This window comes from Rissa tridactyla, chromosome 4 (genome assembly GCF_028500815.1).
Source record: "Rissa tridactyla isolate bRisTri1 chromosome 4, bRisTri1.patW.cur.20221130, whole genome shotgun sequence".
In the NCBI taxonomy this organism is placed as follows: Eukaryota; Metazoa; Chordata; class Aves; order Charadriiformes; family Laridae; genus Rissa; species Rissa tridactyla.
The window spans coordinates 59,821,051-59,848,059 of NC_071469.1; the positions used below are offsets into that span (position 1 = coordinate 59,821,051).

General features: G+C 36.8%; 2 protein-coding genes across 18 annotated transcripts in view; one reads left to right on the top strand and one right to left on the bottom strand.

Moving 5' to 3' along the window:
• The window catches only part of WDR20 (WD repeat domain 20), a 47,599-nt gene extending 44,746 nt beyond the window's left edge, over window positions 1–2,853 (top strand). For 3 of the 10 annotated variants that reach the window (XM_054201661.1, XM_054201663.1, XM_054201664.1), the window contains one exon: window positions 1,951–2,819. In XM_054201661.1, the coding sequence (XP_054057636.1) occupies window positions 1,951–2,004 (54 nt within the window). In that variant the 3' untranslated portion in view covers window positions 2,005–2,819. Of the gene's footprint in view, window positions 1–1,950 lie in introns of all 10 variants that reach the window. The other 7 variants (XR_008466448.1, XM_054201656.1, XM_054201665.1 and 4 more) reach the window with 5 other exon arrangements.
• Window positions 2,854–5,937: 3,084 nt separating this feature from the next.
• On the bottom strand, window positions 5,938–26,980 carry MOK (MOK protein kinase). 8 transcript variants are annotated; one of them, XM_054201676.1, is made up of 12 exons: window positions 25,311–26,791; window positions 22,179–22,293; window positions 20,343–20,432; window positions 18,638–18,708; window positions 14,603–14,681; window positions 14,108–14,156; window positions 13,009–13,187; window positions 10,492–10,593; window positions 9,896–10,069; window positions 9,549–9,660; window positions 8,382–8,579; window positions 5,938–8,294 (listed from the first exon to the last, which is right to left on the bottom strand). In XM_054201676.1, exons 2-12 carry the CDS (start codon window positions 22,196–22,198, stop codon window positions 8,214–8,216), a joined length of 1,155 nt encoding a protein of 384 aa, XP_054057651.1. In that variant the 5' UTR covers window positions 22,199–22,293; window positions 25,311–26,791; the 3' UTR covers window positions 5,938–8,213. The 8 variants fall into 8 exon arrangements, 7 of the variants coding, with proteins under 7 accessions (XP_054057651.1, XP_054057654.1, XP_054057650.1 ...); XR_008466451.1 differs by lacking the exon at window positions 25,311–26,791 and having other exon boundaries at window positions 5,938–6,188; window positions 8,069–8,579; XM_054201679.1 differs by lacking the exons at window positions 22,179–22,293; window positions 25,311–26,791 and adding an exon at window positions 26,838–26,980.
• Window positions 26,981–27,009: the final 29 nt, after the last annotated feature.

The window sequence follows — 27,009 nt, forward strand, 5'->3', positions numbered from 1 at the left end:
TCTTCATCTGTATAGCGTGGTTAGGAGCCTGGTGAAAAAGGCTTCATCTTATGCCAGCCCTAGTACTTTCAGTGTGCTTATAAAGCACATATTTTTCATATGAACAGTTTGGATCACTGATTTGTTAAAGACTGAAAATAATACCTTTGGACGTCTTTCCAGGGTACTTGAGAGTTGCTTAGTGGATATAATCTTCTGGCAAGAAAGACCTTCCAGTTGCTGCTGGATTTAGTAGACTTCTGAAGAATGCTTCGGTAATGAACTATAGAGTTCTGATTCATCTTTATCACTTTTGAACAAAACTTTCTGGGTAAAAATTTTCGGAGGTGCTTCAGTAGCTTGTTTGCTCTGAAATTCTGCCTTTTTTCACTATCTATTCCTTAACTAATGTCTAGGAAACTTGTTCTCTTATGAAATATGCAGTATCTTTGCACATTCTGAATGTTAAACAAGTTTAAAGACCAACCCACTTCAGTCTACCTCAACAGTGTTTGAATCAGATATCCACTAAATAAACATGTAAAAATAAAAAAAGTGTTCTAGTTCCTGCAGTTGTGATCCATGGAGGTACCAAATTAAGTGCCACGTTACTTCATTATATATAAATGTAATATAAAATGTGCGCGTGGGTATGTACACACATGCACACACACATAAACTGAGTCCGCTATAAATCCTACAAACGTATCCAGATTCATAATGTGTCTGAACTGGTAGAATAGATGTTTTTTAAAAGGAAGGGCTACGGTTTTAGTAGAAACTTGATGACTTGAATCCAGCCAGTCCAGGCCTCCTTTCCACCTCTTCAGTTTATGGTCAGGGTTTTCTTCCGTCAGTCGTGACTTCTCAGTTCTTGGATCCAAGCAAGAAAGAGCTCCTGTAGATTCTGAAGATGTGACCTAATTCCACATTGCGTGCTAATTGCTGCCTGAGCTTGTCTAGTTTGATGGATCTGAGTCACAGCATCTTAATTTTGAGGTAAGAACCTAGGCTGGTAGCTGTTCAGAGGAATTGCTAAAACTGCATTTATCGTGCCTACGTAGCAAGGAGTTGCGCAGTGATACTCACTGGTGCGCTTCCAGCTTAGCTGCCATTGCGCTCCTCGGCCTGCTGGCGCATGTTATAACTAAATAACGACCTCGCCAGAAGGCTGTGTTTCAATATTAAGTTTTTCCGAAATAAGTCAGATATACAGTTACTTTTATGGAAACGATTAAAAAGGGACTACTACACATAAATCTGAAATGGAATCTCTCCATTGATATGGATCCGTAAGGTATAGTTGCCTTAATCCGGAGCAGTAGCCTCTGTCTAGCAAGGGGCGCCGCACAGTTGCGGGATTGTGGCTGAAGTTAAGTCTCCTTTTATTTCAATGGCAACGTAGTTAAACGAGCTGGTAAAAAGTTTTCCTGAATGCAAGCTTAAATTGTAATGGGAAGTCTTTATTGAACTGTTACTCAGTGTTTCATTATCGTTTGAAATTACCAAAATAAAAATTTGGTTAGATAATCTGTTTTTCTATTCAAAGCTTGTAATATTGAATAGCATAAAAGGGATTGAGCGTTTCCCTGTGCCAGGTCAGGTGGCAAACTTGTTGGTCTCGGAATAGATTTGTTTGTTGCTGCCCTAATAAAATGCCGATCACTTTTTTGGTGTACAATTTTTAAAGTTTCGCAGTGACTCAAAATGCAAGGTAGATTAAATCAAATGCTGGGATCAGAATCATCGTGTGTCACGAACGCACGCGCTTTCTGATTTACTGAAAGCTCTTTTGTGCTGCTTGACTGATATGACAGTGGCGTAGATTCTTTTGTAGGGAAGAAGGTGCTGGTGTCTAAAGTAAGCAAGGTGGTAAAAATAAATTGTACTCGTTTTAGCTTCAGGCTAAGAACTTTATAAAATTAATGCCAGGTTCTCTTGCTGGATTAATGTAAACTGCTTTGTTTGCAGGGTTTATTGTCATCCCAAAACCAGGCCAATTCTCCAAGTGGAACTGTAGTATAGCCATCACACTACTGCTAGCAAACCTCTGAACGCAGGACAAGAAGTAATGACAGTGGAACCAGGAGCTGTTCTTCAGGCAAAGAGCATCACAAATTATAATGTGGCAGAGTGTAAACACGGAGTTATGTGAATCACATAGTCATTTGCAAAGGAATAATGTAATGAGTTCTTATTACAGCTAATACTGCTAGGCTGCTCACCCAAGGAAGAGTTTTCATTTTAAAAAAAAAAGCTTCCTTTGGTGCTGCAGGAAAAAATAGTAACATTTTTTTGGTTTTCTTTATACTTTTTGAGTCCAGTGTAATTTAATCTCTCTCTATAAATATATAAATAATATATATATATATAGTGTAAAATAAAGTATGTTTCTTAAATTCAAGTAAGTTCAATGGTTAAACTAGTACTTCACCATTGTTTATTTTGCACTGATTTTTTTAACCAGAGATGGCTAGAAGACAGCCTGGAATGCACTCATGGAAAATGAAAGTCGTTACTTTCTGGCTTCAAAATGTTATTCAGGAAGATGGATGCTGCAATCATAGATTTTTAAAACAAAATTGTTTTGCACTTAAATAGTTTAATGCTAATAGAGAATTACTTTAAAATTGGTGTCCAGACACCAGAAAAACTATGTTGTGGAGAAAAGATCCTTTGTATCTATTAAACATTTATTTTAATATTGTTGTTTCCAACTGCAATCGGCTCTGTATTATATGTATAAATAATGTAATTCAGTGGTGGGAAAGGGGAGTAATGGATCATTACACTAGAAATTCTCATTCGTTTAAGAAATTGGTATTTCTAATTCAGAAAATACATATTAAACTATCTTGAATATGCATTTTTGTTTACTTTCTGTTCAAATTCAAATCACTTTTGATGTAATCAATCCTTTGTTGAATTAAATGTTTGGTACAGAAATATCATCTAAACTTTGTAGAACAAATTCCTTTCAAGAATACTTCATCTGGAACATGGCTTCATATCCAATAGAGTTGAATTTCAGTTAGGAAAGTGCAATACAGTTGTTCTGTTCTCCTTCGTAATGGCTTAGCTCTAAATACATCATACAGTGGAACTCTTGCAGACAGGCAACTTTGTGGGGTATGGATTTTGTAATCCCACAGCCCCGCATATTTGTCTTGGGAGTTGTGAAAGATCCAGCAGTAGCAGCCGTACACGCTTTCTGACTTGGCAATCTAAAATTAGGTCAACATATTGGAGGAGATACATTTCTGAGACAACTTGTTTGTCTTAAATCAGGCATCTCGTTTATAATTCAACACACTCTTAAACTGTTAAGTGTTGTGGAGATAGACATATCCATGTTTTTGTGTAGTTTCATGCTGCTTGGCTGAGCACACGTTATTTTTAATCATGCAGCAACAGAACGCAAATCGTTTTCAGTAGTTCTTGCAAAGGTTAAAACACCCCCGAAGAGATGCTGCTCTGTGTCAAGCCCCAGAATGACAGAAGTATCCGCCGTATCTTTCCCTTTATCCTATGCAGCAATATTCACAATTAAGCTTTTACAGAATCTTGTGGGCGGGCAGAGTGGGACGGAGGGGAACTTGCCCGACTACGCACATGCTGTATATGAGGGCACACATTAATGCCTTTCCTGCTCCCCAGCAATAAAGCTGGGTAGAATGTTTTAAATTGCAAGCAAACCTGAGACAGTTTCAGGCATGAGAAGTTAAATTTTTTTCTGCAAATTAATGCAAATTTGGGGAGAAGCGACCGCAGTAACTTGTAACTAAGTCTGGCTCTTGTAATGCAGCTAGCACGTGGAAAACTGCCAGATACATTTATAAGCTGGCATTGAGGTTGTCTACTTCATTAAAGATGGAGCTGCATTTTACAATTCTTATCTACTTACATTCTTCTCAAATATGAGGCATGGGGAATATACTGAAACTGAGCATGATTATTGTTCAGAAGTTTAGTTTTATTAACATAGTGGGTTTAACTGTTAAAATACAAATAAACCTCATCACTGAAAACTAGTGTAGTTCTCTCCCTGTAGGCTTCTTTTGCGTAAGGGCTTCATACAGTCTGAGTCAAAATGAAAGAGTTAAGAAAATATGTAATAACTTTAAAAGAATTTTTTCCTCCTGCTGGAAAAATATAAAACCAGTACTGAAAGGACCATAGCATCCAACCTTAGGGTGAGTAGCAGCTACTTGTGGAGTACGTCCCTGCTACAAATCATAGCTGAAGAGCATACAAGGAGTGTATGTGGTTTTCCCTTTTTCAGCCTCTTCTTTACTCTTAGGCAATCATCTAGAAGCTTGAACTGCCCATCCCACCCATTATTCCATGTGGGAAAAAAAATATTTTAGGAAGAAAAGAGATACTAATAACTTACCTGGAAAGAACGTGGTGTTCTACTATAGATACAGCTCTTAATAAAAAATGTTTTCCTATTATGTTAAAAAAAAGTTTACAAGTGAGTGGAACACAGATCATCTCAATATGGAATTTTAGCTAGAAGAATGAGGGTAGGAACAATACTTGCCAGTTAGTAGTTTAAAGTTCAGTGTATTTTAACTATAAAGCAGGTGGGAAAACTCAAGTCTGCCTACTAATCCAACAGCCAGAGTAGCGTAAGTTGTCTCCGGAGGTAAAACAGCAAAGAACTTTAGTTATGAAATAAATACCCATGAAGCACCGTGTGTATAAAGATCCACCTGAAAGTGTAAAATAAATGAAGAATACTTTCCAACGTGGTCCTTCACTTGAAATCCCCAATTTTCATAGCAAAAATGACCTGCTGAATGTGAAATTGCCTTTTTCATTAGAACAGCCTGATAAAAGTACATGCGAGAGAACTGCTGGTAACATACAAGACACTACTCTGATAGTCTTTTCTCTCCAACTTACCAAAAATTCTGACTTCATCTTTTTTCATTTCATTTCATTTCAAAAAAGACCAACCACTTTCCTGGTATATGAATAAAGCAATTACCTACATGATATTAATTATAGAAGCAAACAGCTACAGTAACAGTTTTGAAAATAGGAAAGTACCTTGTGCACACAGGATCTGAGGTATCTTTATTTTTTTTTTAGTTGAATTGTTGAATGGAAATATTTTAACTTCAGCATCTGTGCTTTGAGATTTCCAGAAAATTATTATGGGAAGCTACCAATAGAATTAACATACCTCCATCAGGAACATACTCTTGAAATATGAACCTTGGCCTACGTAAAAGAGCTCTGAGTCTGAACAATCAGTCCAAAGTGGGGGGAGTAGGATTTGTCTTTTTCTTTTTTTTCATCCTGTAAGAAATTAATAACTGTGGAGAGCAAGATTGCTCAGACACAGTAAGTTACCTATTTTTAGACCATCATTTTTACTGCTGCACACCATGCTCAACGCCAAATATATTAACACCAAGCAACTCAGCATCTTCCTTTCTGGAAAAAAACCTGGATAAGCTGATGGCACCTTTTGCTCAGAATTCCAAAGGTAAGAATTCAGAGGTTACCGGTTACACTGTGTTGCCTGTAGACCTGCAGTCCTTAATCCCCTTTCCTAAGTTTAGCATCACCCCTTTCTTTTTTATATATATATATATATATATATATATATGTATGTGTGTGTGTGTATATATATATATATATATGCACGCACACACACACACACAGGTACACCTCCATGTGCTAGGTATTCAAACAAATGCTGTATTGCCTTATTGTTGAAGCTCTCTATCTGTTCTTGTAGTATGAGTTGCTAATATGAAAGCATGCCAAAGTGTGGAGATGATTAACTGTAACAGAGCAGTAAAACTCAGGCAGTCGCTCTGTCTGTATGTGCCCCCCCACTGCACGTTGAGACACCATGGTCAGGAGCATATTTTCTGCTTCGAACTGGAGGAAAGACAGCATCCATCCAGAATGAGTTTCAATAAAATGAGAAAGAGACATTAGTTATACCGTTATGTTCTGCTGTTTAATTCTCCCTTTATTATGACGTTCAGTTCTTCCACTAAAGCTCTGCTTCCGTATTTATTTGGTCCTAGTAAGAGAAATCTGCGATTCCTCTGGCATAGGTGGGACGAGTAGCAGCAATACAGGTTTCCCTGCAAAGCCTTGATCATCTGCTACAGCCTTATTTTACAAGAATTCTTGCCGGGACTGGGTTGTCTTTAAATTCTTGCTAGTGAGATTCTGAAAGTTTGCTGTGAAGAAATGGAATAAAATGAGCAAAGGTACAGTAGCCCATGATGCAGGTGCAAGATACTCGACTCAGTCAGTCAAATCTGAATCAATACCAAAAAATGATTCCCATGGTATGCACCGTAAACATTTAGCCTGCCGATATTTTCATGTTAAAAAATCTGCTAGTAAATGTCATGTTGATCCTCAGTACAGTATGTGAAAATAGTACCTTCTTCAACACGGGAAGAACCTAAGATAGACAGGTACTTTTAAGCAGTAAATCTCAAAAGGATTCATCAAGAACTAGAGTGTCATGAGCTTCCCCACACTGAAAAGCTACAATGTGGAATTTGGGCATGCCTGAAGTTATCCAGAAGCTGAACAGTAGAACAAGGAATAGGATCTAATGCAGTCACAACAGAATCCTGCCAGTGTTGAGACACTGATCCTTAAAAAAAACCCAAACAACGACCCCAAAAAAGGCAACTACTGGAAAACCTCTAAATGAGTGAGAAAAATCATTATTTTCACAAATGCATAGCCCAGTAAAATCTCAGAAGGAGAACTGACCGCATAATGGGCATATCTTTTATTCTACACAACCAGTATTTTTATAAAATCTTAATGTGTATTGTTACTGCATTGTTTGAGCGGCATCTGAACTGATTAGAATAAATGGTTTGTCTGGATTTAGAGCATCAGTCTCAAATTGATGCTGAAAGCTTGGCTTAGTAACTTTAACATGATCCGCTACCCAGTGCGCTGCCTCTCTTCCTTGCTTTTTCATAGTGCCTCAAGTGCAGCAGTGACGTCTAATACAGCGTGCCCCTTGCCTGCTTTCGCTCGTCAACCATTGCTTGGTTTTTCACTTTTTTGTTGCACAGAAAATTTTGAACAGCAGCAGACAGAGGTGTTTGGTTACTGAGAAAAAAAGCTGATCACTTCCCAGTTATGAGCAGAGTAACTTTTAGAACTATTAAAAAACAACAACAACAAAGTTTTTTGTAAAACCTGTCTTGCATGCACACTTGGTAGGCAGAAGATTTTTAAACCCCCAGCTACAAATTTACTTGTTTTTTAAATAGCAAAACTATTTTGTAACACATCCCCAAACTGAAGTATTGCAAATTAACTATTGCAAAATTTTAGATCATCTCAGGAGTTTTAAAATCAATGGTATCAAATTGCAATAACTACTTTTTCCACGTAAGATAAAAATGCTGCCTTTTAACTCTTCCCTTTATAGCACTATCAAACAGTAACCCTATATAAAATTGTTACTGATGATGTGTGTGCAAAATTTCTGAACCACGAGAAGATATGTTCCTTTACTGCTCTTTTAAGCAACTAGCTGAGGTATCAGTCCCTCTTAAAACTTTTTATTAAGATCAATGGCTTGAAGAAAACTATGACTAAGTTTTATTTGCTTTTGAATCAAATAAAAAGTTGCTTCAGCTTTTAGCTATATTATACTTACGTAAAAATATTCAGCAGTTACAGAAACTGCATCAAAATCAAGTACCTCATACGGTTGCGTAATCTGCACATTCTCAATAAAACTTGAGGTTGAAGTTATTAAATCTAGGAGGTAAGTACTTTCCAGAGTTGACTGAAAAATAAAATTTTTTTACATCTAAAAAATATACAAAAGCTGTCATTTACAATATAACATGAAAACTTATATTTTGTAGATAACATTCCATTCCTAATACTGAAGCTCAAAGAATCCTTTCATGTTATTTTTAACCAACCTCCTCCTCCACCGGGTTCTAAAAGGAAAAAAATGCTTAGAAAGTTCTATACACATGATCTCTAAGCTCTGCCAGAACAATCCTTTAATTAAATATTGTTACCCTTCAGGAACAGAATACCAAAATGGCAGGTAAGCAGCCCTCATAACCTTGTGGGGTTTTCCTATCAATTGTCAGAGAAACGCAAAATAAGGCGCTGCTGTTCTTGTTAGATCTCTACCAACAGAAGCATGATTTGGTCTCTCACTGGGCAGTCGTGGCTTTTCCTCACACGCCAAATACTTTACAAGGTGGTCAGTAATCTCCTCCTCTTCGGTCTATAGCAGGTAAGTGGAAACGTTTCGGGGAAGACTTAAGCACCTTCTGTTTCTCAGACTGTTGAGGAAACAACAGGATTTTGAAATACACTGTGTAAAACACATTTTTGCTATTACACTTTAACGAGCAAGTTAGGGTCTGTACCTTGGTATCCGATCCAATAAATCTAACAGGCGGTAACACAGGGGTTTCACCACTTTCCTTAGGTGCCCGGAAAACTGAATGCAATGTAGGAGTAGGGCAGGAAGTCAATTTGGCTACTTCAGAAAGATTTAATTTTGCTAATTCTCCACGAGGAGCTGCGTGTTGTTTTGTTTTTTCCTGGACTTTCCTAAGAAAAAACTTTTAAAATAAAAAAAATAAGATTCAATTTCTTTCTGAGAACATCTTAAGGAATAAAAGAAGAAAATACAACTAATCAGGAAAAAAAAACAACCCCAAAGCCTCAGCCAAATATTACTTCAGGTAATTCTTTTTTAAAAATTACTGGCCTACTGGATGTTTCTTGCAATTTTTTCCTAAATGAACTTCTTGCTAAGCTCACACTGACGGATCCCAGAACTAAACTGGTGGAAAATGTGGGTGCTCCTACGGCAGAAGAGTTCACACTTTCAAGGTTAAATGCACAGCAGAAATTTATTATTTTTTTTGCTAGCGTAATTTGGGTTTTTGTGGGGAAAAAATTAATTTGAGAGATTTTCATGCAGTACTAACTTCTATCACACCTTGCAGATATAGTAAACCCTTAAGAGTGAATATGTTGAGTGTTTTTCACATAGCTTGAAGATGAAGTTTTAACTGGCCAGAATTTTTAATCAGATCTTAATTTGCTGATTTCCAGTGTTAAATAGAAGTTTAGGATTTTCCCAGGTATCATCTAAATACAGGATATTTAAGTTAAAAAAAAAAAAATCTTATTTGTTCAAAATGCAGGCTGAAGGCCTAAGAAGGCAAAAGCACACTTTCTGCCTCTGCTACAGCTTCACCTGTACAACTTTGCAACTCAAAGGCAGAAAACAAAAGAGGAGGATGAAGATATTTTAAAAAACCGTGGAACTGACCCTCTAAGTAATAGCAACTATGACAACCGTCTACTGCAGGGATTATGTGGTATCACAGCTTCTAAATTCTAACTCATGATTTTCAGGGCTTGTAGGGGGTGGAACTGCATCAGACCCAATAAAGATCAGTGTTTAGGCAGACTGAATAAAACCAAGTAATCAGCTTAAAACATTTGTTTCCAGCTAACAAGCTCAGTGTCACAAATTACTTTCTCAAAATGGGCTGACTATTGTTCCACTTTAATATTACCTGTCTTTGACTTTCCTTTGAAATTTGCCACAAATGCAGAGGTACTTGCCCTGCTGTATTTCCTAGCAATCTGAATTTTTTGTGCGTGGCCAAAGCTTGCGTATCAGCTGCCCTAAAAAGTTTGGGGGAAAAAAAGAAAAAAAGAGAAAAACATCAGTTGTCCTTTAGGTGAAGTTTGGACTCAAAGCAAAGAATTATGTTGACTGAATTACGTTCATTGTCTTGCAAGCTAAGTACTAGCACTGTAAGCAAACTTCATTTCAGTCCACTTTAAATAATAAGCACACAGCGCTCCCTCCACTTCTTAATTTTAGTCTTCGAGATTGAAGTGATTTACAGTCACTTGCCAGAGTTCTTGAAAATAAGGGTGCTGTAATGCTTGATGGGCAGCAATTCTCTCATCAGGATCATATTTTATCATTGCATACAGGAGAGAGAAGCCTTTGGAAGACAAATTGTGCACAAGAGGAGGTATTCCTTTTCCTTTTTTAAAGGGGAAATCAAAACTTGCAATTCTTGACCTGTGTTAAGTGAGTTAAAAACAAACAGTTATTCATGCATATTCAGAGAGAATTAAAGTTCACTGAAAAAAAAGAAATTCTAATCTGATTTAGGTAATCATTTATTAGGGACAAGTAAGTAACACTTGGAAAAAAAATGTTTTCTTTCCTAGTAAGTTATGTCATTGGCCTTAAAGATACTACAGAAATAAAAGGCCAAATAAGATTGACCTAGGCTCAGATTTCCTCTGCTCTGCCTACAAGGATCATGAATGCGTGACTATCTCTGGGTAGGGACAGAAGACACTCCGACTTAGTCAGCAGCCATCACACCACTATTAGATTGTTGTGGTGGTTCCCTGAGCAGAAATTACACACAGTTGTACAGTTGGATTGTGGATATTTAAACAGTGAGATTAATAACTACAGGAGTGCATACTTACTGCTTTAACTTGTTGAGAGTTTTGTTAGTGGGAGTGCCTATAACGTCATGGATTTTTGAAATTTGGTCCAGCTCATTAGATCCAGGAAAGAGAGGCTGAAAACTGCAAGGTAAGAGGTGGTATTAGCACTACAGAAGACATGATTAAACTAGTTGAAGTAGCATAGCTGCCACTTCAGTCAAAAAAATGTTCATTTACGAGGAAGATACATTTTAGAATTATTCATTTGTGGGCAGTTTAACACCAACCAACAACTGAAGGATAACATGTGAGGAGCAGATTAATACAACTGCATGTTTAGATGGAAAGAGTAGTTTGGATTATTAAACAGAAACCTTAGTTGGCCTCCCCTCGCAGGTTAGGGATAAAATACGTAAAGAGAACATCCCTCCTGGTGAAAGGCAATGGAAATGGGGTTGTGTTTTCTTCTAGTGAAGTGGCAGATCCCAGAAGACAGTATGTTTTCCTCATTTTAAGAGAGTCAAGCAGTCCCTCTTGTTGTGCATGCACATAGAAATATATTTATAAGAAACATTCCATTCCTAACACACAGGTTCTTTGGAAGCAGCAATGGTGGAAAGATGGTAATTTGAACTGCATTCCTGAGCTTGATCCTCAGTTAATATAAAACTTGCATAGAGTCCTTGAAAACATTGTTATCAATAGAGCAATCAGATGAAACAAGTTAGGTTCACTAACATTTGTTTCTTGCACATGTTGCTTTTTTCCATGTTAGCAAAGCATTTCCTTGGGTTTATAATTTAAGAAACACTTCAGTAGCACCATGTGATTCTTGAAAGCAATACATTCAGCCCTCTGTAGAAGGAGGAAACTTCTTTGAACTGTTTGCAAATTCAATCAAACAGCTGGCTGCACACTTCTCCGAATGTCTTTATAAAGCTTTGAGTAGAGGAAGGAGAGAAAACAGGTCTGATTCGTGTTGTGCAGTTTTATCCAGACCAGCAGTTGGGAGCAGCTTTTGCGTGAACTACAAAAATATGCCGTCTCCAAATGTAAAGCTATAATTTAGGGAAGAACAACTGTGCAATCCACAAAAAAAATCTAATCCAGGAAGCATGATTTATAAGGAACAGAAAGGGGGAGACCAAGATTTGAAAGATAAGCATGGCTGAGTAAAAGACTAAAAATTCTTACACAATGTGGCGTGAAGCATAAAGGCTTACACAAATATTAAACAGCAAACGCTGCAAGATGCAAATAAAAAGAAACAAATCTGCCCATAACTTCCTTTAGCTTGGCAAGGCTGTGTCTTTTTTAATTTGGTCATTTCCAATAAATATTCCTCATTTCTCTCTGAACACATCTATCAGGCCTCTGAAAATGTGCAGTGGTTGCAAAGAATGAAATCTGTTACATTAAGCTAAAATTATGAGGAAATATCATTCTTAGGGTTTTTTGCCCTAAGAAAACTTAAGTTTGCAGCATCTAATTTTCTTGCCAAACTTCAAAGCCCACCTGATTCAAATTGAAATGGAAAACCACAGCATTTTTAAAGCTTTTGGTCCCGATTTACTTTGCAAGAGAACTGCCACATTTGGGATTTTTGTGTTAACAGTTTTCTGACCGAAGTAGAACTGTTTCTACAAGTTAGCAGGCAAAGCATAAGGGTTGTCATTTAATGTGATGATGATGGCAGCAGCTGCACTCGCCATGTGGAGGAGGAGGAAAGAAGCAAAGCAAATGTTATCACTCCTGGTTGCATATCGGAGACTGCAGTGTGGGAGGAGAATAAAGAAGAACTGCTGCTGTTGCTAGGGCACAAAGATATTGGGAGAAATACTCATGGTGGTTATTTTTCCTTTTTTTTTTTTTTTTTTTTGAAGACCAGTGACAATTTTTTTGAGTTATAGTTCCATCACCATCGAAAAGCTTAAAGGACTATAATCCGGGTTTTCCTGAACTCTTCCTTCATCACAATCCGACTTCAAAAAATGCCAGGACATAAGGTCCTGGTACAAGGGCCTTAAACATGCTATAGTATAAATCAAAATAATAAATCAGAGGGAGCGTCTTCTCTGATCTCCTCTGGTTTTGCAGAATAGTAAGTCAAAAAACAAGGGGAAAAACTTCACCATCAAGTGCATTAACAAGATTGAGGATAGTAAGCGATGCTCATGACAGGAAATGAGCCATTCAGAGATAAAGCAGAGAAAACACACTTACCAAACTTAAACATGAAGCCATTAGAAAACAATCCTAAAACCAAGCCAAACAACAGAACAACAAACTGTTCAAAAATGTTATTTTGCTTGTAAATAATATTTGTTGGTACTCTGTTCTCTTGAACATCCTACTGCTTTATTGCTAACCTGCCACAGGGTGCAGAGTGCCAGACAAGACAGGATTACTGCCTCACCAACCCTGCAGAATAATCATAGAAGCAGCTTCCACAAAACCATGGAAACAAAGATCATATTACCCATACCACATGCTCCTTTTTTGAGTTATCTACCCTTGATTTTCTTGATATGGAAGACCCTCCACTGAGCACTGTACCTTGTGATTTCATAGAAAACACAGCCAGCACTCCACAGATCAATTTTGTAACTATAGTAGCCATTTGTAAGTAGGCATTCAGGTGCTCGGTACCAGCGTGTAGAGATATATTCTGTATGTGGCTGCTTAGAATAGATACTCCTACAAGATCCAAAATCTCCTAACTTCAGAGTATTCTGCTGCAAAAATAAATGAAGTATTTTGACAAATTAGAAACACTGAAATATTCAAGCAAATATTTTCCTTAAATGTGTGAAGTAGTCATCATAAAAGAAACCACAAATTACTTTAAACTTTCAGAAATCCCAGGGGTAGTATTATAGCAGTAATAGTGCATTTAAATAGCAAGTAGCTTCAGGGTTGAAGGTATCTGTGTCCTATAATATATGCAAATACTGTTCTGTACATCATTAAAAGAAAGAGCTAAGAGTTAACTGAAAAGCATATGGACTATTACTGAAGGGAAGACTAAATAGGACATCTGGATTAAGTTATTTTGTTAAGAGTTCTTGTGTTTAGCAGTGATATAATAGGTGGCTTTGGCTTCTCTTTGTAACGGCTTCTCCTGTACACTTCTAAGACTTAAAAGAAAAATTTATCACTAGAAAATAAAATTTCATAAACTGAATTCTTAAATCCTTCCTTTTCCTTTTCAGACATGAGCAAAATAACATTCTGAAACTGTCAGGAGAATAGATTTCCACAAAGAAATCTTCTGAAATCTAATACCTTCTGCTGTCTTTTGTATGAATAACTTCCACTAAACATAGGAATTGAATGTAGAAAGAAAGGGCTGCAGAACTGAACCCTATATCTTGTTTCTGGGTTAACACAGAAAGGAAAATATAAAGTAATAAAGAGCAGGTTTTTAGATTGGAACGTGCAGGCTGTAATGCATCTGATTCGTGTCAGGGTTTAGCCAATAACAAACTTGCTCGTTCATTCCTCTTGATCAGGAATACGGTACTAGAAGTAACTGTCTATACATTTTTTGAAAACTGTACTTTTATTCACGAAGAAGGATTACCTTCTCTGAGTAAGGAGAAAAACACTGACATATTTCACTTTCAGTTAAATATTCTCACATAAAATTAATTACCTTTATTAATATGTTTTCTGGTTTCACATCTCTGTGAAATATCCCATTTCTGTAGCAATATAAACACACCAGAGAGAAGAGTTCAGTAAAAAGATAAACACTATCAGTGCTTCCAGTTACTTGTAAAAAAACACTTGAAGAAGCTAACACTTTGTTCAAACTTATCAACAGCATAGTAAAAAAACTGCATTTTGAGGGCAGGCTTTCTGCTTTTGCTCTGACCAAGGCTACCAGAGGACTGCAAGGGCCACCCCATCCCAGGAGGGCTTCCTGCAGCAGGCACTACAGCTCCTTTGGGTGCTGGCAGCAGCGCGGGATGCCTGTTTGCTGCCTTCCAGGGCTCTGCTACAGGCAAAGATGCATCTGGGCCATGGCCTTTTTTCTCCCTGCAGCAGTCTGCTGCCCCAGACAATTGTATATCTCTGCTTAGAGACGACCCTGAAATAAATGTATGATACATTTAATGTAAAACTTTTGCTGAACCAGGTCTCTTACCTATGTATGTAATCAAGAGATTTGCATAACTGGTACATGTAGTTCTTAATTTTTTTTTCAGGTAATGGCTTTCTCCTTCCTAGAATTAAATTTCAAGTTGTACAAGTCCTTTTTAGCAAACAACAGAATACAAAAAATATATTCTTTGGCTTCCAATAGCGCATTGATATTACTTTTTTTTCAATTACACTATTTCTGTCATTTATAGCTAGCTTTGTAATCCATTTTCCACTCTACTTCAGACATAATTTAGCTTTCAGTATGCACCAGAATAGCTCAGCTAACAACTGTCAATTCAATAGTCTGTAATCTACCTTAGCTTTTACTGCATGTTTTTCTCGCAGTATCTGTTTCCCCCAGTTCTAACAGAACTGCAGTATTTCACTTCTAAACATCTAATTTCCTCTCTAAACAAAGTAACTGTCCTTAAGGTTCAAGATTCATATCAACCAGCTCAGATTACTGCAATGCTTAAATGACTGTGATTCACATTTGACTTGCAAATTAAAGGTTAACCTATGTAGTTTAGCTTGCTATTGCCGTTGCACAATAATGACAGTTATAAAATTTATCTATTTTTCAGAGCCATTCAGTAACCACTCAGCTTTTTTCTTTTATAGGCTCCAAAGACCTTTTAATCTTGCTGTAATGCCTTTATGTAACACTGCAATGTCATCAACGGAGGCAGAAATGATCACATTTTTGAAAAACAAAGCAGGTACTGATCTGCCTGATGACAGTAGCATGAGTAATTGGCTGGGGAGGAGGAGGGAGATTATCAGGACAGTAACTCATTGAGGCTGCAGGTCCCAGCAGCCAGCAGGACCTGTGTTCCAAACTGATTACAGCGCTCCTCCAGTCAGCCACATAATCCACTGAGCAGGATTAGGTAACAAAGCACTTGAAACAGAGTACCGTTTACATCAGGAACCATAGTATTATTACCCCAGTGGAGATATATGGTGTTTTCAACATCAGGGTTTTTGTCATTTATAGAGGAAAAGATGTTATAAAATGCAGCTATTCAAGCCAACTCGGATTATTAGTATTTTTTTAATAAAATCAGGCCTTCATAAAGAGAAGTCACGCTCAATTGCTTTCTCATTACAGGTCACTAGTAAAATCTGGAGCAGATGCTCTTCTACCTCCAGATTTATCATTAGAGAAACCTCATTTGGAAGTAACAGTGAAGTGAATCATAAGGTGGCGGCACTTAAGGCTACAATCATTTTTGCTTGAGGCACCTTTCGCACCTCTCTCTGAGCCGTATTTTTTTCATTGCTTTAAATGACCACACCGTTCTTGATTAGACAAAAGGCAAGACTGTTTTTCAGTTGTTAAATGACTTGTGATACCACTATAAATTAATAGCAAGAGGATTATGACTGTGGGTAAAGACAAATAGCCTTGTCTTGACTGAAAGAACCTGAATCTGGCAGGTTATTAAGGAAAAAACCAAAAAGATCAACTTTCCACATTAGCGGCATTACAGTGACTGTCCTCCTAATTACAGAAGTGTCTCCATACACTTTCTTAAATTAGAAATTAATTTTCAGTCAACCCCAGGTTCAAGTTCTTCTTCATTACAAAATTTTGTACAAACCATGCTTGCCTCTAAAGTTTTCTAACTTAAAAATCTTTAAATTGTTCTACTCCTATAGTAAACTTAATTTTCCAAGATTCAGAGTAGTCAGAAAATGACAAGCAATCGTATTACTATACACTGTAGAAACTTACAAAAGATTGTAAATCATCTGAAATGTAACTACTTCGGTACACTTTGAAAACCGTTTTGTGACAGAGCATTGCTAATGAACACAATTTAATTGTTCTACAAATTAGTAATGCGCTCCTTCAAATCACAACGCTGAAAATTCAAAAGGAGCTCCTTCTACTCACCATTGTTAACTAGATATCCTCAGTTAATAAGCATTCTGTCTCAGAACTAAGATTAATTTTCCAATTTAATTGCGTACTTGGGAGTTTTTGCCATATTTATTGTTTGAAATGACTGCTACATGTTACATTTCCTGACTTTGCAGTAAGCCACAAGTAGAGTTGTTTGGGGGAGAAAACAAATAAAAAGCTAGTTCTGCCCCATAGGAAATTGTGGTGTTGACATGTCTACTTTGAAGCCCCAAAATTAATTTCTGAAAAATGCGGAACACTTGCTACAAATTAAATACTTTAATACTTTAAACTATCAAAATACTTCTTTTATATATTATAATCTCCATAGGAATCTGTTGTTCATTTTCCCATTTTATTCTATGATTTGACAAGCTCCACTCCATGTGCCACCACCTCATGCTAGGTGAAAAAATGACATCGTATCATGGGAAACACAGTCCAGACATAAAATCTAGACCATAAAGAAGAACCAGCAATTTATAGAAGTTCAGGTAGACCCAGATTAATGTTCAGATAACCCCTAACTGCAGCATTGCAGATTACAATTGAACACAGATTTCATTTTGAACTGATTTACCATGCCATAAAAAAGGAGGGTTTTAAAACTAAGCGGTGTAGAATCATTAAGGTTGGAAAAGACCCTTGGGATCATCGAGTCCAACCATCAACTCCACTCTACAAAGTTCTCCCTTACACCATATCCCTTAACACCACATCTAAACGAGTCTTAAACACATCCAGGGATGGTGACTCCACCACCTCCCTGGGCAGCCTATTCCAGTGTCTAACCACTGGATTGCCGGAAAACAATCTTCTTATGGAAAACTTGCATTTGATAAAAACTGTATTTTAAAATAAAAAAAAAAAAACATAGCGGAACATAATGAAACTATTAGACTAATTTCCATCTGTATACAATGTTTACCATAACAGGCTTTTTCACATAAAAAGAATGAGAGAAACACTGAGAAATATAACCAAATGAAAGCAAATACTCTGGGGTTAAAAAAAAAAGCAGTTAAAGAACGAAATGAAACATTCTGATTTTTCATAACTGAAGTACAGTATCTTTTCTAGAAGGAGACAATGCAGGATTGTTTTAATGCACTGGACTAACTTACTATCAATGAGGACTCTTTCCTATATGCCATTACTCTGACTTTACAATTTAACAAATTTATCACAGAAAAATAAAATGGCTTATTAAAACCAGCAAATATTCATGTCTGCTTCATTGACCAGCAAATAACTGTATTTTAATCTCAATATTTTATCTATGTCAGGAACAGGTTTACGACTTTTGTTAGAGATCTAAATACTCAGTGTCACTAATGCAATGCATGGGAGCAAGTCTTTATTCTATTACACTGAACGACAGCTGCATGCTCAGTTATTTAAATGAATCTCCCAACTGTTAAGACATTACAAATTTTTAATTATTCAGAAAAAAAATCCTGTTTTAATATTGAATTGTAAGTAACTGCCCCTTCATTTGCTGTATCCAACTCCTTTGGCATTTATATGAGATCTGGTTTTAAATCAGCTTTTGTTCTGAACTTTTTTGTGGTAACTCTTCTCAAGCTTTTATGGTCTCCCACCTGCTTTGACAAACAGCTCCATAATTATTAAATATAGGAGTTTTCAGGGAACAATGTTATTTATAGAGAAATCTTGGTAAAAGGCGTTTTTACTAGATATAAAACCTGAAAATCGTTATTTATTGATTCATTAGTTTTTGAAACAAATGGGAATAATTTTCTTCTTATATCATTAGAGTCCGGACCTAACAAAGAACCTATTTAAGTTGTATGTTTTGTTTCATAAAGCAATTATTTTGTGTTTTGCAGTCAAGGTTGTTTCTTTGTTTTCATGTAAAGTTTGACTGTAGAAATAGATGGTCATTGACCTGACTCATTAGAAACCTTCTGCATGCATCCCTGCCTTAAATGGCTGGGTATATTGCACTGGAAAGAAATACAGAGTAAAGCAGTACAGCAGAAAATTTCCCTAGCAGTTTTATAATATGTAATGGTGAACAACCAAGTGAAAAATAATTAATAATTAATTCCACTTCGTGATCTACACAAGGAGTGTTTGTGTGTTTCTTAAGCATATGCTACATACCTTTTATCAGCTCATAAATATTCATGTCCATAAGTTCACATATCAGTGAAAGGGAGCCAGCTTTTTTATCACTGAAGAAACAAATATAAGGAAACTTTAAGCTAGAAATAAAATTTACATGTTGATTTGTACACAGCATAGAAAAAAGTACTTAGTTTAACCAGTATTAAAATGGACATTTTCATTTTTAATTGAGAGTTTCGCATAGAAGTTTTTCAACTTTGGGTCTGAGGTATCATAGGTTTAGTTTATACTATCTTAAGTATCTGTTGCAAAAGTTAACTGATTTCCTCAGTGAAGTTATTTGAATGCATGTTTTCTGAGCATATCACACTGTTCAGTATCAAGAAATTTCCAGTAAATTAACTGATACAATCTTACAAGAAAAGATAGGAAAGCCATTATACCATATATGAAAATACTTTCTAGTCAGGTCAAGAGTAGTGTTCTATTGCACGGAAATGAGTATGTGATTGGAATCTGTGTTTTAATTTTAAATATTATCGCAATATAATAATACATCTGAGATTTTAATTTCTATGTCACTGCCCTGCAGGGGCAGACATCTTTAGGTCTTTTTTTTTTTTTTTTTTTTTTTTTTTTTTTTTTTTTTTAAGATAATTGCATTATAGTACCACCCCTCTGCAATGTTCCATTAACCCAGACAGCAAAAGGTTGAGGGTACAATCTGCAATTTAGTTCGCAGACAGACTGTGAAAGAGCTGGATGAGCTGGCTGGCCATCTGGATTACACTTTGTTAACAACACGGCAGCTGAAGCTGAGAATTCCAGAAAGCTAAGCCGCTGACACGATTACTGGCTTTCCATATATTGGTAGAAAATGGGCCTGTCAATAACAGCATAGTACCAGAGCTTTGAGCAAAGGAATAAGACAGCCTGAAGAGCAAGAAAAAATATTTTAGAGCAGTCAACAAGTTTTGTGTCAGGTATTTGAATAATGAAGTCTGCTGTTGCATAGTGATGAAGTATAACGCACAGTAATGTATTATAGTAAATGCTGTCATACAACCTGATCTCTTCATGAGACAGAACCCGTCCCCAGAAGACACTTAAGCGTCTAACGAGGCTAAGGAACCCAACTCCATCACTGACTGATCTCTTTCCAAATTCATAGCTCGGCTGCTGCCTAATTCAGAGGTCTAAACTTCTATTATTTGCAAAGGGTTGTCTGTAAAGTTGCCTATGAAATGATGCTGCCAAATGGTTTACCTGGATCCCTAGTTCAAACTGACAAGACAAGCAAAGATCCTTGAAGTACCAGAAGATTCTATTCCAGCAGATAAGCTCCGAGTGTGCCTAACCAAAATAGTGTCTCCAGTAGACATGCTGTTGTGCAGTTAAAGCACTCACTGGATATGGGACATGGGTTGAAATCATCAGCAAGTATTACATATTATGATACCAAGTTTAACTATGCTTAAAACATATCTAGTCTGTAATTTTCATACTGATGTTGAAATATTTTGGGTCTGCTGCGAAAGAGCCAGATAAAGTGAGAGCTACATCAGATTTTCTTAACAAAAAAGGCATGAAGACTGTAGAACTGGACAAGTTTGTTGTTTTTTTCTTTCTGTTAGAATAAAAAGCTGGTTAAGTGCCTACAGGCTGCCTCTAGACCCAAAAGTTACTGGATATCATTCAAATAAAGGAATAAGGAAGAAAGAAATGAATGCACCATACTTACAAAACAACTTCATGTAACATAAGGATATTAGGATGTGGACTCAGCCTCCTTAGTGCTTGTACTTCTCTCAGCTTATTCACTTGTTCCATACTAAAGTTGAATTAAAAAGAGGAAAACTGACTTGCAATCAGGGACCAGATTATAATTGTTTGCTTCCCTGCCATGAGACTGTCAGAACGCTCCACTTTCGTTTGTAATTGAACTTTCAAATGCAGGACCTGTTAAATTTTTTGCCTGCTTTCTTTCTTTATAGAGCAAATCAGTGATCATGAGAATGGCTTTATTCCTCCTTGCAATCTGGAGTAGCTGGACTTACCCAGACAAGATAAGTAGTAATGTACTGTACTCCAGATGTCAGTTACTATGCCAAGGAGCTATCCGGGAGGAATTTCGTGTTGCGTAATAGTATGTATGATACTGTTTATTCTGCGCTGGTGTAGGATACATTCCAACTGCTCCTCAGCATGATGCTGAAAGTGACAATCTAGCCTTGCCAAATTTAACATTTAAAGTTAAGTTTTGATGCTAACCTCTTTCATAAAAAACAGACACTATTCGACTATTGTTTCATTATTATGTTGCATTCCTAGGCTTTAATAAACTACATGCTACAGAAACTGTGGGGAGGAAGCAGGAAACAAAGAGCTTTGCACGCTATTTGATGGATCAGAACAGGACACATAGACCTTTTTGCAGTCAGACTTAAACCTAAACACCAAAACAATATTTTCCAATTTGAAACTCGGAGAAATACCTTGGGTAGGTTCTGTTTAAAACTCTTACCTGTTGCTAAAAGAGTTCATTACATCAAAAGAATTTCTCAGTCAATTTATCAAAGGGTTAAAGGCCTAAAAGATATTTTAAACATGCTACATGGAAGAGAGTCTTGTTGTGTCCTACCACTGAATCGTACACCATCTGCCCTTCATGTAGTTAAGCAGTTAGCTTAAATACTGTTTTGATCACAAATTGGACAATTGGTCGGTTGTAGGTAATTTATAAATAGACCAACAGTTCTCTAACAACACAAAAGAGAATCAGAAACCACATTACTTGCAGATCTCTGAGTTGTTTTTTTTTTTTCTAACTTACAGTAATTTTTTCAGAGCTCCACTTTTCCTTAGTTTTTGAAGCTCTGAGTTACATTGTGAAACCTCACCTACGAGCAAAATGTCCCATTTTACTTCATATGTACAAATGTGTCACTCCCACTGATTTCACTAGGAAATTAAAATATTTAACTGAGAATACAAATACAGTGACCCAAAAGGTGCAAATATATTTGGAGAAGAATGTCAAGTCTATGGCTACTTCCACACAGCCCTCTCCTCTATTTTCCTAACCGATAAAAAGTACCTATTTTGTGACCAAATAGCGTTTTGCTGATGGATGTAATTAAATATAAATGCAAGTATGAAGTAGAACTAATGCTATATGTGGACTAAGGATAAATACACTGTTCTTAACTTGCATTAAAACAGTTATTTAAGTAAGACTGAAAAAAGTATTGTCCAGGGGAAGGACTGATGCATTTCCTCCTCCTATGATTATTTACAGCAAAAAGAAAACCAGCACAAGTATATTCAGTGTGTTTGGAAAGGCAAAAATCAGCTATTTAGTCCTCATTCTTCCCATTTCACCCTCGCCCCAGTGGCCAGGCAACATTTAGTACAGCAGATGACATCAAAGTACTCAAGGAAATAACCGCAATGCCAAATGGGAAGGCCCTGAATAATCAGCAGCAGAGTTCCCTTGCTGTCCCTTTAGTCTTAATTTCCCATTTCCCCACCAAATTTACGTAAGATTTTCTGTAGCACTATGATTAATTATCCATACCTTTCAAAATGTTGCTTCATGTGTTTACATGCATAGTACTTTCCATCCCTAAGACTCAGTGTCTTCAGAACATCAGAAAAGGTTCCCTCTCCTATCTTACCAATGGGTTTATATTCTAAAAAACAAAAATATACTGTTTCAGCATGTTTAAAATAGAAATTGTTATGAAGACTGCATATCAAACCATACTTGATTTGTTAGAATTCTGACTAATGGAAAATTTTTAAATAAAAGGGTTTTTACACATAAGATATATATAAATATCTTAGACAATAAACTACTACCTCCTTGCTCAGAGACATAATGCCTCTGCACACAGCACTTCATACCTTTTTTCTGCTTCAGCACATTAGCAACTCATACCTGAATTTATTCTTTGCTTCTTTCACAAAAAAACCACCTTTATCTACATTGTACTGAAAACATAAAATTATCTTGAAAAGCAAGTGTATCTTGTCATTGTTCCAACATGGTTTTTTTGGTGAGGGTTTTTTTTCCTCTTTTTTTGGGTTGGGGTTTTTTTGTTTGGTTTTGGGTTTGCTTTTTTTTTTTTTTTTTTTTTTTTTTTTTTTTAAGCAAAGCAGTTGCTTTATTTCCATATTGAATTCAGATAGTTTTACACTAGACCAAAAATAATGCTTGGCTTTACTAATGAAGTGCACCAAACACAAGGATGTGAAAATCAGTCAATTCTAGTTCTGCAGAATTTTAAGAGATTAAGCAGATAACATAAGGATTATAAAGAAAGCTTTATTTATATTAATTTCTATGTCTTTTCCTAATTTCCTTCAGAATTGACATTTCTTTTCTTTCCTCCTTTATTCTCCTTCAGCTTTTGTGATTAACTGTTCCTTACCAATCCCACTGCCTGGTTCCCTTCACCCAGTTTGTCCTCCTGTTTCCCTTTATTTTTAGCACCTACAGATTCTATCCTTGATAATTCTTCCAGTAATTTCATCTGAGCAAAACCCAATTCTGGATAACTTTATGCTGCTGTTGCTTTCAACGTAGTCTTATTATTTAAGAAAGATCCAAATCTGGTCATTTTGAGGGAGGCAGAGCAGGAAACCTCTTTTATCATATTCAACCCTTTATGGGAGTTAGAATAACCGTAGGAGTCTTAAGCTACATCGATAGCAGTCAATTCAATGAAGTGTAGTTGCCTGCATTAGTTACTGTGACAACCACCACTCTCCTAGGTACCCTCCCAGCCTGATGTGAGGCTCCTTCTAAGGTCATTCCTCAAGCAGTTTCTGTCCTACTGCTTTGTTTTGGAAGATAAGAAAATTTACTAGCATAGATGTGGGCCATTTCATGCCAGTTGCTCTTTGTGTCCAAGAAGATTTCCAGATATGTTTAATTTACAAGTATAAATACAGCCTCACAGTGGAGAAGCCTGCCAAGAAATTTTGCGGAGGGAAAGTTACTTAGGCAGGGACATTCTAATACTGTCTTCCAACTAGCAATCAATTTGTGTTGTCTTCATCTCTTTTCTCCTCCCCAACTTTCACACTTACTCGTGTTAAAAAAAAAAAAAAGTCTTTCCTTGTGATTCAAATGCCTATATTTTAATTAGTAGAAACCTTCCCCTTGAAAATCCCTCTTTCTCCAATAGAGTAGCAGCACTTGTGTGAGAACTGTCAGTTGCTCTTCTCATTTTTATGACCTGCTGCTTAGGTTTTCTCATCATTGTGCATTATGCTGGATCATAAACTAACTAATTAGGCCATCTAAATTTGAAAAATGGGAAAAAGCAGAGTAATTTAAAAATTAATGACACCATTTAATGCACTCTATACAGACAATTAAAAGCAGAAAGCAAATCTGAAAATCATTATGGGTAAAGGAGGCAATCTCTAACTCCAAAATAAGGAAGAGACCAAGGGACTGTTTAATTCATGTAGCTGTTATTTGATAACTGGTCAATTAGTGCTTCAAGCAAGGTGATCCCTAGTCTTCAGTACTTCACTAAGCAACGTGACTGAGCAAGTAACGTGCTTTGTCAGCAAAAATCACACTTTGCACCGTGCTCTCTTACCCCCACATTAAGTTTTAATTTCCTATCTATCTAAATAGCTAAATATAAGATGGAGGTCTAAATGCAGACTACTTAAAACCCACTCTTACAGAAGTCCAAAGAAAAAGTGTCAACGGGTTTTGTTGGTAGCAACCGGTACTCTCCAAATTGTTAGATATACGCTGCCTGCCTTATATAGTTCATATAATGTCAGAGCCAGTCCCCAAGGCAAAAATACCCAAGACTGATACAAAAAAAATAGCTATTTGTTGACCTACTCTTTGATTCTAATAAATGGCAATCCCTTATTTTTTGTTTCTTAAGTGCAAGTAATTGACTCTCTGGACAAAAAAAAAAAAAAAAAGAAATCATATGAGCTGAAAATAAGAATATCCATGGTAAACCAACCATAGGTGCTAATGAACCAGGTACTTAAGCAGAGAAACACAGGGAAAGCATTATTGTACAAATTAATTTAAAATATTTTTAGATATATAATGAAGACGGATAGTATGTGTTTATATAATTTGTTTTTGTTTATATTTTCTTCTATATATGTATTTTTCTCCTACAAGAGAAGTCTGAATGACAGTAGAAGGCTCAAAATATATTTTTTATTTTAAACTGAAGAGTTTTGATAGTGTAAGAAGAGTTAATTCTTTACACACTTTAAAACATTCTTACAGCACTAAAGATTTTTTAATTTAAGCCTGTAAAGTTTGTTATTTTAATTTTTTACAATAGATTGCTATACATACAAAATAGAAAACTCACACATAACACACAACTGAGGCTCTAACCTGGCACTTAAGAGAGAGCTATGACAGCAAAGACCTGAATAATTTCAATTGATTGAATAAAGTACAGAATCAGGACTGAAAATTGCATTATTTGAAATGACTCTTTGATGCATAAAATCAATGTGTAAACTCTCAACAAAATAGATCACTGAAGATGAGAGTGCTTTTCTCCTAGGGAGAAAATGAGAATGATCATGTGACAAGTTAGTTACCATTTAATAAGAAGCTGAAAGAAACTCAGACATTGTAAGAATAATAACATAAAAGTTTATATAGAATAAGAAGAAATAAAATTTTGACTTCAAATGTACTAACAATTTAATACAAATATTGAGTTTGCATCCACAAGACAAGATTCTGGAGATTCTTAAAAATCTTCTTCAGCACCACATAACTGATCCTTCAAAAGTAACCAAGTGGCAAAAAAACCACCCCTAAAACAAGGGACTTCAAACACACACTTAAAGAGACAGTCCGGTCAAAGCATGTCACTTTTTAAGCTATGAAACTTACAACAGCTGCAAAACAAAACTAATTACTAGTTAATTTCCCTGAATTTGTGGTACTCAAAGATAAAGAATCACAGAAATATTAAAAATTTTATCAGCATTTTAAGACTGAAAGCTTTAAGGATGAAATTAAATAAAGTGTTTTAATTGCACTTCCGTATAACATTAAAGAATAAAGAAGACCTAATCACTGGTTTGCAATTCTTTCATGGCATCTACAACAAGCTAGATATTACCTAACATCTTCCCTCCCTCCTCTCAGCACACACAGATGTTTGGGCTTAGAATCGTTAGCGGAAAGACAGAAAAAGGTTAGGAAAACTGAATGAAATTCCATACAAATCAAGAAAATCAAGTGCAAAAGATATGGTAGAAGTTATTTTTAAGAATAAGTTGTAGCAATCTGCACTAGTCTAACACCAAAAAAGTGGCCATGAGAATAGCAGAGAGGTGATCATTCAACAGAAGGAAAGTTTAATGTGCAAGAGGCTACAGGACTCAGGAAATTAAGAACAACGTAAATTAAAATTATGGGAAAGTAATGGAATTCAAAGACTACAGCCGTATTACTGTAACTAGAGAGCACCAAAAAATCAATCATCATTTAGAATTAAAGAATCCAATGCAAAATGACAGAAAGGATAGCACTACAATAGTCAAACCCGGATATTATAAAAAACTAAAGCAGGTATTTTGTTGCAAAGATGCCAAGATGCTCAGGAAGATAAAGCCATGACATTTAAACATGACATTGATGCAAGTGGGAAGAGAGAAATGACACAAAAAAATTAAGAAAGCAACAAGAAGCCCAGCTTCAGCCACAGTCACAAGGCCATGGCACGTAATTATTGCATTAAGAAACATGCTAAACGTGTAGGATGTGACATGGGATGATTTGAAGGATGTCAAGTAATGGAAGAAAAAGTTTGAAGAACAAAGAATGAGAAAACTTAGCAATTTCTAAGAAAGGACTTAGAGAGACCAGAAGATAGCCTACTGCTTCACAGGAGTGGGAGAAAGATTTATTAGCGCCCTGTTGACGAGGAGGACTGGTGTGCAGAGAGAGACCAGCGTTTAGATGTGCGGTCTCGGCAGCGAGATCTAGGAGCGGGCTGCAGTGACGGCGGTTTCCAGGGACTACAAAAGCACCTACGACCACCTCAGCCCGGGTGCCCCCCGCGCGGCCTAGACCCCGGTCCCCTCAGGCCAAAGTCACCGGTGACGGCCGGCCTTCTCAGAAGCGCCCGGGCCCACACCACCCCTGAGGAAGGGCCCTCTGCCCGCCGCCTCCACACCGAGCAGGGCCCGACTGCTTTCCCCCACACCCCCTTACTGTTCATCCTGCGCTCGCCTGCAGGTCTCGGGGTGAGCGAGAGAGCGGCCAGGCCCCCTCCCGACCGCTGAGCGCCTCCTGGCCCAGCCCTCAGCGCGCCATGTTGTATTCCCGTCACCCTGGCAACCGCGCAGGCCCCGGCCCCGCCCCCGCGGAGGGACGTCACGTCCCG

Coding starts and splice junctions, on each gene's coding strand:
- MOK (XM_054201672.1), bottom strand. Junction 18,709..20,342: donor ATGTTACATGAAGTTGTTTT/GTAAGTATGGTG, acceptor TTGTTTCTTCAG/TGATAAAAAAGCTGGCTCCC. Junction 10,070..10,491: donor ACTCTCAACAAGTTAAAGCA/GTAAGTATGCAC, acceptor CACTTAACACAG/GTCAAGAATTGCAAGTTTTG.